At 37.3% G+C, this 15,729-nt stretch overlaps 1 protein-coding gene across 2 annotated transcripts in view; it reads left to right on the top strand.

Annotated features, from left to right (window-relative positions):
* Positions 1-15,729, top strand: part of UNC5C (unc-5 netrin receptor C) — a 374,301-nt gene that overhangs the window by 203,291 nt on the left and 155,281 nt on the right. For both annotated transcript variants that reach the window (XM_014528684.1, XM_005880661.2), the window contains exon 2: positions 10,702-10,923. In XM_014528684.1, coding sequence (XP_014384170.1) covers positions 10,702-10,923 — 222 coding nt within the window. The remainder of the gene's footprint in view (positions 1-10,701; positions 10,924-15,729) is intronic.

The raw sequence follows: 15,729 nt of genomic DNA on the forward strand, positions 1-15,729 counted from the left end.
GATGGAATTAAGAGAGGAAAGTCAGGATCAAGGCAAATCAACAAGAAAGCCCTTATAATAATCCAAATGAAAATGGTAAGGGCTTCAAATTGAGTTCTCATGATGAAAAGGAGAATAAGGATTGATGTTGAGGGAGACAATGTAATGCTGTACAAGTAGATGGATTCAGTCAGGTGGGGAGATCGGAATTCAAGCTTTTCACTATGAGAATGATATTATATAGTCAGAAAAAAAGGAGCTGAACAAAAAGGATAAGCTGGCTTCAGAGTGAAGATATGTTCATCTGATGTTGATGCTGAGGATAGTGTTGAAAAAATAGATAAAATTTCCCATCCCATGAAACTGATTGTTTTGTGGGAGGGAAAAGAATAATAAGCAACTAACTTAGTGAACAAGCTAGTTTGAGATGGCGGTAGGTGATGCAAAATCAAATAGAATGATGTGTTCTTGGAGAGAAACACCAAGAGATTGAGATTGGGTGGTCAAGAATCTTACTTTGTCAAGGAGACATCTTGAACTAAAACCTAAATGGCAAAAGGAGAGGGAATATCTTTTCTAGAGGGGCGAAGAGCAAGTGCAAATGTCCTGAGGTTGGTGTGTTCAAAGATATAAATACCAGCCAAGAACAAAGGTCAGGAGGGTAGAAAATGAGACAGAGAGAGAAGCCAGCGCCAATCAGATCAGGAGGGTCCTTGTTGGCCTTGGTAAAGAGTCTGATTTCATTCTTGGTCAATGCAAAGACATTGACGGTTTTAAGAAGTAGGGGTGGGGGGAGTGGAAGGTTGTGCATGTGACATGATCTGATAATTGAAGTTAGTGGTGTGGATGAGATGCCCAAGGGAGAGACTAAAGGAATGAACCTTAGTAAGTGTTGAACTGTATTCAAGCAGCGAAGAAGAAAGAGAAAGGTCAAAGAGGTGGGGCAGGAAGCCATCTAGTGCTAATGCACAGTCCCCGAGAGAGGAGAAAGTTTCAAAAAGGAGGGAGTGGAGCATTGAAGTCAAGTGTCAAATGAGGCCAAGAGGTTGAAGAGGCACTGTAATCAGATGCATCATGTTATTTCCCACTCACTAAATTAAACTCATTATTTACTGAGGGAATATTCGTAATCCAAGGCTGTGTACGCCTTATGATATATGGTATTAATACTTGTGTAGTAGTTGTAAATTGTTTTTTTTTTTTAATGTGGGAACTGGTTCTGTACTTATAAGTACTAAAGGACCACCTTTATAAAATGCATGTTTCTGTTGTATTTTGTGCAAAGATTTCTCTTTTTTTATCTTAGAGAGAGAGGAAGGGAGAAGGAGAGAGAGAGAGAAAGATCGATGTGAGAGAGAAATATAGATAGATGCTGGGAGACGAACCTGCAACCTGGATATGTGCCCTGACTGGGAATCAAACCTGAGATCTTCTGGTGTACTGAAGGCTGCTCAACAAACTGAGCCACACCAGCCAGGGCCAAAGATTTAGTCTCATGATTTCTATTGATAGAGTAGTCCCTATATCCTATTGTATAGCTCTTCTTTAGGAATAGCAATTCAAATGGAAAGGAAAAGAAACTTGAAATCCATGCCAGACACTGGACTACATATCAGTTATGCAGAAATGAATAAGATAAACATTGTTTTTAATGTTCTGAACTTGCCTTGCAGTGGGGGAGAAATACAAACAAGAAGAAGAGTAGAGAGTAATGGAAGATGACAGCAGGAGCTAATGTCCAGCATTTTGAGGGGGGAGGCATTCAGGGGAAGGGATATTTGATATCTGAAGCATGAGCAAAAGTTAAGAAACAGGATGGCAATGAAGTTGTGAGAAGGATGATGGCACTTTTATGTGTCAGTTTGGCTAGGCTGCTGTTGCTGGTTATTCAATCAAACACTGATCTGGCCTTTCAACTTCTGGAATGAGACACACCCAGACTATCTAGGATAATGTCTTTTTTTTCAGGGTGTTGTTTTTTTAATTTATCTTTATTGTTGAAAGTATTACAGATGTCCCATTTTCCCCATTGATCCCCTCCACCCCACAGCTGTCCCCCAAACATGGGTTATGCATATAAATTCTTCAATCTCTCTCCTCCCGCTCACCCATCCCTGCCTTCCCTCTGAGATTCCACAGTCTGTTCCATGCTTTAATGTCTCTGCATCTATTTTATTCATCAATTTATTTTGTTCATTAGATTCCACATATGAGTGAGATCATGTAATACTTGTCTTCCTCTGACTGGCTTATTGTGCTTAGCATACCAATTATGGACTTAATCACATCCACAAAATACCTCCACAGCAACACCTACATTGGTGTTCGATTGAATAACCAGGAAATGTGTTCCTGGCCAAGTTGGCACATGACACTGACCATCACAGAGAGTCTCCTATACAGAGATCACCATGTGAATATATTATAACATTGAATTTGAAAATCTTTGATTCTCTTAAACTATAAATCATTATTTTAGTTAACTAGTAAGGGTTACCCCTAAGTTTATGTTGTTTTATTTATCTATTGAGAATTGCTCAATTTTTTAAAAATATTTTATTGATTTTTTTACAGAGAGGAAGGGAGATGGATAGAGAGATAGAAACATCGATGAGAGAGAAACACCGATCAGCTGCCTCCTGCACATCCCCCACTGGGGATGCGCCTGCAACCAAGGTACATGCCCTTGACGGGAATCGAACCTGGGACCCTTCAGTCCGCAGGCCAACGCTCTATCCACTGAGCCAAACTGGTCAGGGTGAGAATTGATCAACTTTTATAATTTTCTTCTGAACTTGTTTTTGAAGTTGTTCTGAACTTGTTCTTAAGATTCCTGAAGTTCATAATCTATACTAACAATAGACAGATATGTAAATTGACCATCCCTTTGTGATACCCATAGCCAATCAGGAGTGAGTATGCAAATTAACCCAACAAAGATGGTGGGCCTGTGGGCAGCATGCACACCTGCAGACGCCGAACGGAGGCCAGGCAGGGCAGGATGCAGGCATTCCACACCATCCCAGCTGCTCCAGGCCTCTGGGCAGAGTGGGAAGGCAGAAAGGCAGTTCCAGGCCAGAGCGAAGGCAGAAAGGCGGCTCTGGGCTAGAGCGAAGGCAGAAAGGCGGCTCTGGTCAGAGTGAAGGTGGTGCCAGCAGCCAGGGGAAGGAAGGTCTATTCTTGCACAAATCTTCATGCATCAGGCCTCTAGTAGGAGTATAGAATTTGTAGCCCTAACTATTAATAGAGAGTAAGAAAATAGAACTTTTCCTTAACTCACTATGCAAGTCTCTACACATCTTAGCAAACCTTTCAAATATCCTAAAATTAAAGCACTCTAAAGTGAATGTCAAGTACTGATAAGTTATGAACATATTCTTTACATCACTAGACTAATTGACCAATTTGTATTATTAATTTAGGTGATCATAAATGTAATGTCTTTTATTTCATCTTTTATAAGTAAATGTACTTCATTGAGAGATAAAATGCAGCTTCAACTACCACAGTGGTGACAGTTCTAGCATATAAAAGGCAAATCAACAAATATTTGTTTTTGAACAAAATGTAAGAAAGATAGTAAACTATTTTAGTTCAAAGTCAGAGGGCATAGTGATAGGAACATTAGGCAATGGAAAATAAGAGGAAAATGAAGTAAACTAGGTAGAATGAAATAAATGCTATACAAGTAACATGTTTTAATGGAGACATCATATAAGGCTTTATGGTGTCAATATAATTGATTTGCGTAGGTCTCAGTTAGTGAAGAACCCTGAAGAGGTTATTCTAGACTGAAGCAATAGTTGCACATGGGATTATTTAATTTTCTTAATTTGAATAAAAACTAAAAAAAAACACATTAAATATATTGAAATCATCAATAATGTAGTATTTGTGGGGGGAAATGATGTGGCATTTGTAAGACCTAGTTCAAATAGAAGGTATAACTTCCCCTTAAGGCCTTCAAGTCTTCTTCCCAGAAGTAATTCCTGTTAATATGTCTGTGTGTGCAGCTTGTAGGCTTTACCTTACACTTCTTGTGCCTTACTGAAGCAGCCATTTACACACACACACACACACACACACACACACACACACACACTAACACGCTTCTTTCCTTCTTTCTTCTCTTCTCCCTTTTCTTCCTTCCTTCATCTTCCTTCCTTGTTTTACAAAGAGTGGCATCATTTTAATACAGATTGGCTAAGAACTTGCTTTATTTGCTTAGTAAATAATGGTTGTCCTTCTGATTTTATACATAAAAAATCTGCTTCCTTATTTTTACAGTTGAAACAGTATTCTCTAGGGAGGACATATTACAAATAATTATCTAACCATTCCTCAAGTCATTTTTAGTTGTCCTCAGTTTCATTCAAATAGTTAATTCCAACTGCCTTTTGTTGTTATATTACACTTATTTTTTAAATAAACAATGCTGCAGTGAACATCTTTGTATGTGCGTGTGTGTGTGTGTGTGTGTGTGTGTGTGTGTGTGTCATTGTGTCTGTTATGTGGATTCCAAGAAGGAGGATAACCTATTTGGAGATATGCAGAGATTTAATTTTTATTTATATTGTCAAATTATATCTACTATAATATCAATTTACACCACAGCCAGTATATACAAGTTCACATTACCTTAACCCCTCATCAATCGTTCAATATTTTTGAGCTAATTTGAAAGAAAAAAAAATCTTGCCATCTTGCTTTATATTGTATTTATTAAATTACTTGAAGGAGAGAGTAAATAAGTTTTTGAAAAACTTTTCTAAGAGCATGATATATACACATGGCAGAAGTAGAGAGGGTAGGCAGGAAAACACATAGAAAAATTTTATATTAGTAAAAGTCAGAGATCATAAAGGCTTAAACTAGAGCAGAAGGAGAAGCCGAGACAGAAGGAGGTGCCTCTGTTTCACAGGTAAGTGCATGTCAGATAGGATGTTGACTTCACGTCACTGTGAGTAATGTATGGACATGGTTTAGGTAGAAAGTGTGTCTTTAAAAGCAGAAAAGTTTTTTTTTCCTTGTGGAGTTGGAAATTATTCAGTAGCTCCAAATTGCACAATACATTTACGGCATTATATATTCAGCTAGTTAAATTTAAATGATGAATCCATTAATATGTTGCTTGAAATATAGACTATAGTCTTTGTCTTCCAAAGGATATTTTAATCAAAATATTAAAAAAATAAGCTAGAGTCTCATTCAAATAGTTAATTCCAGCTGCCTTTTGTTGTAATATATCATGAATTATCTCTCTGATGGATGGGCAGCCAAATGCAGATAAAATTAGCTTTGCAGTCATTCATTTTAAATTGCTCTTGAATCATTTGGAAGTAAATTCCATTTCAGCAGAATATGCTTCAGGTCTCTGACAAAGAGATAATAGTCCTATATTTTATGATATAAGCAATAATAGTTTAAGTCTTATGATTCTGAAATACAGAAACTTATGTATTAAGTTGATGAAAATTAAAGCTTGATATATAGCAATAAAACCAGCAACCAAAAACTTCCTAGATTGATGTGCCTAGCATAATATTTTCCTGTCGAGAATTAGGTGGAATGAAAGTCTATAAAAATAATACATGGTGCAAAGCTTTCTTTTCTTGTATATAAATGACAAAACAAAAGGCTGTGTGAGATAACAGAGAAAGGAAATACTGAGATTTACCTGATTTCTAGATTAAAATGTCAATAGCATTATTGAGTAATAGTAGAAAGTAGGAAATTAAGTCAAGTATTAGAGGAGGGCAAAATGAATAGTCATGTTATATCGGAATAAAAAAAGGCAACGATAGCTCAAAGTTAATACTGAATTCAATGTACAACACAAAGCCAACTCAGAAAATTTTATTTTGTTAACTTGAATGAACTTCATGTAGAAAATGTATTTAGCAATGTAATTAATCAGTCATGTTGCCCAGATAGCATAATGTAGTCAATGTCAGCATCTGGGTGTGCCTTTACACAACATAAACATTTGGAATAACTGTGGCGTGTTACCCGAAATGGGTTTCCAGTCTGAGGTGGTTGTTTACACATTGAGTTCCTACTATCACCCGAAGACTTCAGGAGCCTCTTCAGATATTTTGATTAAGAAATAAAGTGGTAAGAGGAAACACTCAGTGTTCTCCCTACTGAAAAATTAAATCATTATTTCATAGCATCCAGGTTTTCAGCATGACCTTAATAATATCAGAAAGTTGGCTTACTTCTATAATAAAATGAAGTGCATGCTAGGAACCGATCTCAGTAAACAGTCTACCAGCTCAAAGAAGAATCTCCAACCTCATCATCCCTTGTATTACAGTCCCCTAGGGACTTGACAGAGTTTCCCTCCGTGGGGCAGGGATTTCCTTGTTTTGGATCAGGCTCAAGGTGGGCACTGGGGTACACCCAAAAGGAAAACATGAACAGATAAAACCGCACACTTTCCTTGCACACCATTGCAGGCACCTGTGCTTAGAGAATTGATTGGAGTCTCGGTTTCAAAGTTTGAAAAGCCATATATTTCCCAGAAAACATCTAATCACCATAAGAAGCTGGGGAACACCAAATGCATTCCAAAGTGAATCTTCACTGATAGAGATGCAGTGTCATTCCTCAGACATGCCATGGAGTGGAATGCTCAGTAACTGACATTATAGACAGAGCTAGCGTCCTGGCTGTGGGGCCCGTCCTGTCACCCAGGACCTGGGCTTGGTTTAATGCTCTGCCATCACTGTCTCTGAATTCTTCATACATTTTAACAAGGATTCCCGGATTTTCACTCTGCAGTGGGCCACACAAATTTTCTAGCCAGTTAGTTTGTAGATGTTATTGTTATAACACTATATGTGTGACTGAATTTGAGGCATTGTAAGCTCTAAATAACTAGGTTATTTTAGGAATGATCAAAGTTGTCATAATATTTATGCTTCTATAAGGTTTTTATTGACCTCCTGTACTGTGCCTGGCACTATGCCAGACTTATGGAAAGTAAACATGAAAACAACATAGTCCCCGCCTTCAAAGAGCATTTATTCTAGTGTTAAGCACTTACTTCTATATAGTCCTGGGTTTTAAAAATTGGGAATAGTTGCATAAAACTGGCTGCAAAAACTGAAAAGTAGATTCTTCCACATATGTGCGAGGCAAATGCATAGTGCAGAGGAACTAAATGTTCCCGGAGAGGAATGTGTACATGGTCCTTTTTTTCCTGCTAAATACACATGGTGTTTAGTTAGGACCATTTTTTCCTTGTTAAATACATATAGATGTAGCCATGCTGGTTCTTTAAATACTCAGCAGTTTTCCTTTATCTGTTTGATTGAAGAGAATTGGGTTGCTTGTTTGATTTTTAAAACTTATTCTAGAAAAAGAAATCCATTTCATAAAAAGACAATTTCTGAAATACCATTTTATTTTAAATTTAATGCTGACTCCATTTTTGTCTAGAGCGAGGAAAGCGTTCTCTTAGCAGGCTTAACCTGATGGCCGGGGAGCAGTTATCTGGGCCGATTTCCATGGTGGGGCCTGGTACCCAGGCTAACAGTGGTGAATGGAGAATGAGGGATTCCTCACCACCCATTTGCATGTTGTTATATCTCTCCCACTATACATACCTCACTGACACAGAATCTTGAAAATTATCTTCATAAATGTCATTCCCAACACCTGAATTGAGTACTAGAAATGATGTGCCATATTGCCTGATGTGAATTCATCTAGAGCATAGACTTAAATATTCTGTATGCATATTATGAGAAATATTAATAAGCTAATATGCTGTGGTTAGTTAAGGTATCTTTCTAGATCAAATTTAAGACATGAGATTCCTACAGAGCTAGAATGATATGCAAAAGAAAGAAACACTGGATTTACCACATGATGAAAACATTTCAAGTGATAGAAATAATTCCTATTATAACTTGCACCTTAAATGTTATTAAGCATATTGAAAAATCAACACTTTATAAAGCCTTGAACCAAGACATAGAATTATTTTTCTTTATTTGTAGTAATCCTCTTGTCTTAAAACCCCAAATTAAGTAAATACAAAGTTAGTTTGTCCACATATTTTTAAAAATACATTATTGAATAATTACTTTTTTCCCCCCTGAACTTAACAGTGTTCCTTCTGACTTGAAGATATGTGTGACTTCCTCAGCTTCCCTTAGGCCTCACAGTGGTTTACAATAAATAATCAGAAAAAAAGAAATACATGCTTTGGCAAGGCAGGGTAATCAATGTTTAGTGCCTCTCTGTCTTTCTGTAGAATGTAAATGTATAAGTACTTTTGTTACATTATTGAATAAGGTAAGGAAATATATAGCCTTCAGATGTCTTGTAATCATCATTCCTTCTAAAGGAACAAGTCTCACCTTCTAAATCAATGACTTGGACGGCTTTTTATATTTTGCATACCTAAATACATATATTGTTATGAAAGACATGTGAAAGTTCTTGTGTGTATGAATATACGCCAATAGTAAAAATAAATCTAATTGACCCTCTGCCTTCATGAACAATAATTAAAAACAATAGCTAACATTTTACAGCGTTCGAGTCTGATATTTTATGAAGCTTTATTGATTACCTGCAGTCTGTCATTACATATAACAGGCAGTGCTTCAAAAGAAAAAATTGAACAATGCCTTCAAGACATCAGCTCCGTGCTGATGGATCTAATACCTCAATTCCCCATTCCTTTGCCTTTCTGAACTATTGTTTATTTAAGCAGTTTTGAGTGTTCTTGCATATTGACTAAAGGAGCTGAAATTGACAGAGGCAGAGTTATCCTGTGGCACCCTGACAGTTTGGATCCTGCTGTTTAACAATAGAAAAACCAGAAGTGATGCTCTGCCTAAAGAAAGCAAATTAAAAAAACAAAGTGAGAAAGGAAGCTAGCCACAGGAAACGTCATTTACATCCAGTGTCTGGAATTTAAATGGTAGAGCAGCTTTGAAAGCTAGTTTTGTCTGTGATGCAAGTAAAGCCAATTTTTACTGCAAAACAAATAGGGAAAGACCGGATGCATTCCTGATGGACAGCTATCCCATGACCTACATGAAAAGTCCCCCACCAGGGTCCTTAGTGGACAGACAAACATCCACATAGTCAATGGCTGTCTGCCAAAACAGGTCAGCAACTGAGTGACCAATGGAATGAGTTGCAAGGTAACATCTGAGCAATCAGTCTTTAACTAGCAATACCATACCCTCTATTTGCTACTGAATACAGTGGGGCCTTGACTTACGAGTGTCCCGACTAACGAGTTTTTTGAGATACCAGCTGTCTCTCAGCCTATTTTTTGCATTGAGTTGATAGAGTAATTTGAGTTAACAAGCTCCTTAACGAGCTCCTTAAGGAGCTCGGTCTTGGAACGAATTAAACTCATAAATTATAGAACTTTTAAAAACTTTTAATTGTGACCTGAGAGTTTTAAATTTACATATTAGCCTGGGATGCTTACTCAACATAGAGAATTAATAATAATTGTAGTCTCCTCTGCCCCTCATAGGAAGAGAATTATCGGGCTTAACTTATTTATAGTGTATGGGAAGACTTTTCTTTAAAAAATACATTTTTATTGATTTTAGAGAGAGAGAGTAAGGGGGAGAGAGAGAGAAACATCGATGGGAAACATCAGTTGATGCCTCCTGCAGTCCCCTATTGGGGAACAAGCCCACAACCCAGGCATGTGCTCTGATCGGGAATCAAACCAATGACCTCTTGGTGCAAGGGATGACACTCAATCCACTGAGCCACACTGGCCGGGCTGGAAGACTATTTTTTTATTTCACTTTCATGAAATGTAAGGATTTTTTTGAAGGCACTTTTATTATTTTTTTAAATTTGGAATTATGCATAACCCAAATTAAAAGAAAATATACCTTAAAGTGTGCAAATATCTCAAGGGTTTTTAGGTTTTGTTTATTCATCAATGTTGGAACAGCAGGTGACAACAATATACTTAAACATTTTCAGTGATGTAAAAATGGGACTATTGTTCTTCATAATAATATTTAGTAATATAATGAAAATAGGTCTGACTACTCATATAACACATCTGACATTTGAGGTGTAGTTTCAAAATAAGATCAAACAGAATTGCTAGATTCTAGGCTCCATTGTGGCTCTCCTGTTGTCTGAGTTGAAGTTATCATCTATATTTCTAGTACTTAGCATAATTCTGAACTCAATAAATATTTGTGGTTGAATGAATGAATATTTCATGTGGTGCACTTTTTAAAATAATGGCAGATTTGATCCTTAATTCATGTTTCTAATATTCCTTCTCAGCTCCTTGCAAAGATTTACCTGTGAACCTTGTATTTTTCAAAAGAATTTTTCAAAATTTGCTTTTACTTTTATCAACTCTCAAGGGTAACACTGTATAGTGGGAGGTGTAGTACTCTATCTGGAAGATCCCAGTTTTAGAGGAAGACAAACCTGGGTCCTGATGGCATTTCTGCTATTTTCTACCTGTGTGCCAGGGCAAGATATTTATTCTCCCTGATGTTGAGTTCTGCCATGCACAAAAATGAGAATAATCTAAATCCTTAATTGAGCAACCAGTCAATAGACCTAGTGTACCGCCTAGTGCATAGCAGTCATTCACATTGCTTCCTTAGATTACAAGGCATTATTTTTAAATGAATAGCAAGTAAAATTCAGGTGTTTCAGGTGTTTACTATGTTTTGAACATTTTCCACTTTCTTCTTGTTTTACCAGACGACGACTTTTTTCATGAACTGCCAGAAACTTTTCCATCTGACCCACCTGAACCTTTGCCACATTTCCTGATTGAGCCTGAAGAAGCTTATATTGTGAAGAACAAGCCTGTGAACCTGTATTGTAAAGCCAGCCCTGCCACCCAGATCTACTTCAAGTGCAATAGTGAGTGGGTTCATCAGAAGGACCACATAGTAGACGAGAGAGTGGATGAAACCTCTGGTAAGTTCTCCATTGCATTTGGACTGTGACTTAGGATCCACTTACTACTTTAGCATGTCGTCATACTGTCCTTTCAATTAGTTAAACTGAAAATTGAGTTATTATTCTGTGGCCAAAAGTTTGAATCCGTTTGGTTAGTATTTGGTGATCTCCTTTCATGCGTTGCAGAGTAAAATGTGATAAATAAATCTTGACTTGATTCCTGTTGGATTCCATGGAACTAAAACATGGTTCATGCTAAGATAAATAATGAGAATTAATAGACTGAAGAAATGGTAAATGCCCTCGTAAAAGATGCTGTTGGATGTCACTTCTGTGTCAAAACTGGTGTCAGGCCTAAAAAGCCTGTGATTGGGGAACATATTCAACTCAGGATAAACTGGACTTGTCTACATGACTCTCCAATGTTAATTCACATGGATAATTTCTCAAACATTCAAAATGTTATAGATTCAAAGTATCCTGTATTCTTAACTTACATCTAAAAAAATGAACCCTAATTACTTAGCTCAGCTAAAGGTAAACTGAGGGTGATTGGGAATAGTGGTGGTGTGGGGTCCATGCAGAGGAGAAATGGTGAGTGCAGTCACCATCTGTCAAGATGCATCTTGATCAGAGTATCTTTGCTCCTGGCATGGTTCACACTCCTGATTGTATTGCGCTGTAAATATTCCTAACAGTAATAATAAAAGCGTAGAGAGGACAAAGTTGATTTTAATAACCTATGAAATTTAGCTTGGCTATAAAGGAAACTTTCTTGATAGCAATTATTTACTTCACAGTGGGTAACTTAAGAGAGTTGTGGAATCTCCTAGAGTTATTTTAAATTGGAAAGATATATGTCTTTCCGCAGTGGGTTAAGTGTTTTTGCTCTCCAGCAGGGAGAATAACAATGTAAACTTTCAGATCACTTCCAGATTTATGACTTTATAAGATGAAGACATATATTTTAAATATTAAGACTTCACTGATCCATATTCCCAAGCTAAATAGTGCCATATATGACAAAAGTGGAAGCATTGAAATATCTTCATTTTCATTCTTAAATATGGATACATGTTTTAAAAATATTAATTGATCATATTTGTATCCAACTGTGGGATTAACCAAGGGCAAGCAAAGGCCAGCACTTGAGAAGGGTCTGCTTTTAATGTCTCTTAAAACATAAAGAGGATATTGAGGTGATGGGACATAAAGAAACAGAGAAGACTGTGGACAGGCTGAGAAGAGGCATCTTTCTAAAACACACCTCACGTGTGTTATATTTCTATAGCACAAATGGTCTGAGAAAAATCAGGTGGCAGCTCTACCCAATTGTTTGTCAGTTTGCGAATCAATATGCTCACTGCATGCGAGCTGATGACTGCAGAAATGACTGGGTAGCCAACTGCAGGGTAGCTGACTTTAGGGAATTGTCCCACCTCTTGGTCTAATTACTCAGAAAATAACTGCACCAGATGTCTTCAAAATCTCAAGTGAATTGAGTTTTATTTGTTTTAGCTCATTTATTTGTAAAGATTTCAAGCACAGAAGTTTTAATGGTAAGAAGAAAAGAAGGAAATCATAAAAGTTAAAATAAGAGTCACAAACATATTTAGGCTTCTCTTTACCAAAGAAATGAAAATGCCTACATAGGAATATTAGAAATAAAAACAAAACTGCTCTGACATTGAGAATGTCTGAACAGAGAATACTCAAACTTCTAAGGCATTTTACAATGCAATAAAGATGATTTTTCAAACTACAAGGTAGGCAGGTGGAAAAGTAAAAAAGGAGGTCACAGTTTAATTCCCGGTCAGGATACATGCCAGGTTGCTGGCTCAAAACCCAGTGTAGGGAGTTCAGGAGGCAGCCGATCAATGATTCTCTCTCATCACTGATGTTTCTATCTCTCTCTCCCTCTCCCTTCCTTTCTGAAATCAATAAAAATATATTTAAAATAAAATAAATTATAGATTTTAAGGCTTTAATGTCATCATCATCATCATCACCACCATCATCACTAGGAGACAAATTCAATTGGTTGGTTGGTTGGTTGGTTGGTTGGTTGGTTGGTTGGTTGGTTTCATTGGTGGACAAAGCCTTTTTAATGAAGACAACATGGAGAAGTCTTATAATAAAGCACTAAAGGCCCGATGCACGAAAATATGTGCAAGAGTAGGCCTTCTCCCGGCTGCCAGCACTAGCTTCCCTCCGGCACCCGGGACCCGGGCTTCCCTTCTCCGGCTGCCCACAGGCACCTGGGACCCTGGCTGACTTCCCTCTGGCCCCAGCTTCATCAGGAAGGATGTCCGGATTGACGTCCGGAAGATGTCTGGTCTAATTAGCATATTACCCTTTTATTATTACAGATTATTAATTTGAACATCCAAAGAAAACCAAGGTACAGACCCTCCCTCTGAAAAAACGCACACATACAAAAAAAAAACCCTAAAACAAACATACAAAAAACAATTGGTTATATCTGTGAACATACTAGTATATAAATCAAAGGGCTAATTTAATTAATGTATAACTATGTCTCTTTTTTATTGAATTTACTAGAGGTCCAATGCACGGAATTTGTGCACTGGCAGGGTCCCTAACAGTTGCAGTCAAGGGGACAATTTGCATACTATGCTTTTATTATATAGGGTTGAGGTGATATTGGTTAATAAAATTATATACTAGTAAGTTTCAGGTGTACAATTCTACAATACATCATCTGTATATTGTACTATGTGTTCACCACCCCAAGTCAAATCTCCTTCAGTCCCCATTTATCCTCCCTTTAACCTCTTCTACCTCCCTGTCTCTGGTATTAGCCATACTGTTATTTATGTGGGGGTTTTTGTTTGTTTGTTTTGCTTAATCCCTTTACCTTTTCCACCCAGCCCTTCAACACTCCTCCCTCTCTTAAAGATATTTAATCAAAAGATCAGCAACCCATTAGAAAATTTAGCGGAGTTTGAACATGGAGATATAGGAAAAAAGGCAAATGATTAAAAGGCATCTAAGGAGACCCTGTCCAGATCAAAACAGGCATTAGTATACAGGGCTGAAAAAGGAGTGGATAGAGAATATCTCATACTTTGTTGATGAGATTGGCACAATCTTTCTGAAGGACAGTTTTCAAATAACTATCAATACTTAAATGTATATACCCTTTCTTCACTAATTACAAATTTAGACAGTCTAAAGGTAAAAGTCTAAATGAGCACAAAGATTGCATGCAAGGTTGTCCATTGTACCCTTGTTACAGTAGCCTATCAACGGCTGTTTGTTCATTCCTAGGCTGGAATGCTATGATGCTTTTTAAAGCAATGAGGTTTCTCCACATATAAAGCTATAGTAAAATCTCTCAGATAACATTTTAAGTGAAAACTGAAGTATGGAACTGTATGTAATATTTTCTCATTATGTAGGAAAGAGGATACACATATGTTTGTCTATGCATTGGGATTTTCTAGAGAACTATAACAAGTAGTTGGCATCTCAGAATCTGGGGTGATAGGAGATTTCTTTTATTATTTTTCCCAATTCTGTGAATGTGTTATTTTCATAATAAATAATGAAACCTGGGGGAGAAGGGGTAAGCTCAAAGCACTTTATTGCATCTTTTTGCCTGCTATCATAAGTCTCCAATCTCTATAGTATTGGGGAAAATGCGTAGATTTCTAGTAGTTAAAGCTCTTTGCTTTGTTGTGAAATCAGAAATATTATGAATGGTATTGAAATTGAACTGCTTGGTTTTGTTGGTGTGTTTTTTTAATCTCTGAAGCTGGATACACTTGAAAATTTGGTCCTCAAGTCTCCACTTAAAATAGTCTGATTATAGTTTTGTTGGGGTCATAAAGGTTCCTAATGTTAGAATACATTCAATCTTGAAATATATTGCAAATTGGAGAAATTTTCTTGGTATTTAAAAAATCAAATTGGTTCTCAGATGACAGGACAGAGAGATGTCATTACAAACCAATTAATCTTTATAGATACCTCCATTTTAGAATAATGATATTGGAAGCATTTTTAGTGGCAATCTGATACATTCCCTTGTAGCTGAAAATAATCAACTGCATTCAAATATATCCTCATCAAAGATACCTTCACATTGAAAAACTACAGAACAATAAGCTGAAGAAAATAATGACAGTTCTTCTCTAACTCAAAAAATATTTCCTTTTAAATATGGAATATTAAATAGACTCACTTGCTCTGAAGTATGAAGCAAACAATTATTTTACTCAGTGAGCAAAGCTATACCCCTGATCATAAAATGTACTGATTCAAGTTCATTCATTACTGGTATTGTTTGCCTTTCCATCACTTAAACCACATTTGCATTTCTTGAAAATATGTAATATTAGAAACAGAAAAGTGGAAAGCAGATCAGATGGTTTAGAAATTTTCAATATCAGAAGCTCTTGATTTGGCAATCTATATATATAAAGAGCCAGGGGCCATCGCAACCAAACGGATGACCAAACGGACGACCGAAAAGGCTGAGTGGGGTAACAAGGCCAGCAGGGGGGTTAGTGAGGGACGACCAAACGACTGAGCAACAGGCTGCATGGGCTGACCAGGCCGGCAGAGGGGGGTTAGTGAGAGACAACCAAACAACTGAACAGCAGACTGCGTGGGGTGACCAAGCCAACAGGGGGGTTAGTGAGGGATAACCAAACAACTGAACAGCAGGCTGTGTGGGGTGATCAGGCGGCAGAGAGAGGCAGTGAGGGGCGATCAGGCTGGCAGGGGGCACAGTTGGCACCAACCAGGCCTTCAGGGGGGGCAGTGAGGGGTGACCAGGCCAGCAGAAAGGGGCCATGA

This window comes from Myotis brandtii, unplaced genomic scaffold, assembly GCF_000412655.1.
Source record: "Myotis brandtii unplaced genomic scaffold, ASM41265v1 scaffold645, whole genome shotgun sequence".
Lineage (NCBI taxonomy): Eukaryota > Metazoa > Chordata > Mammalia > Chiroptera > Vespertilionidae > Myotis > Myotis brandtii.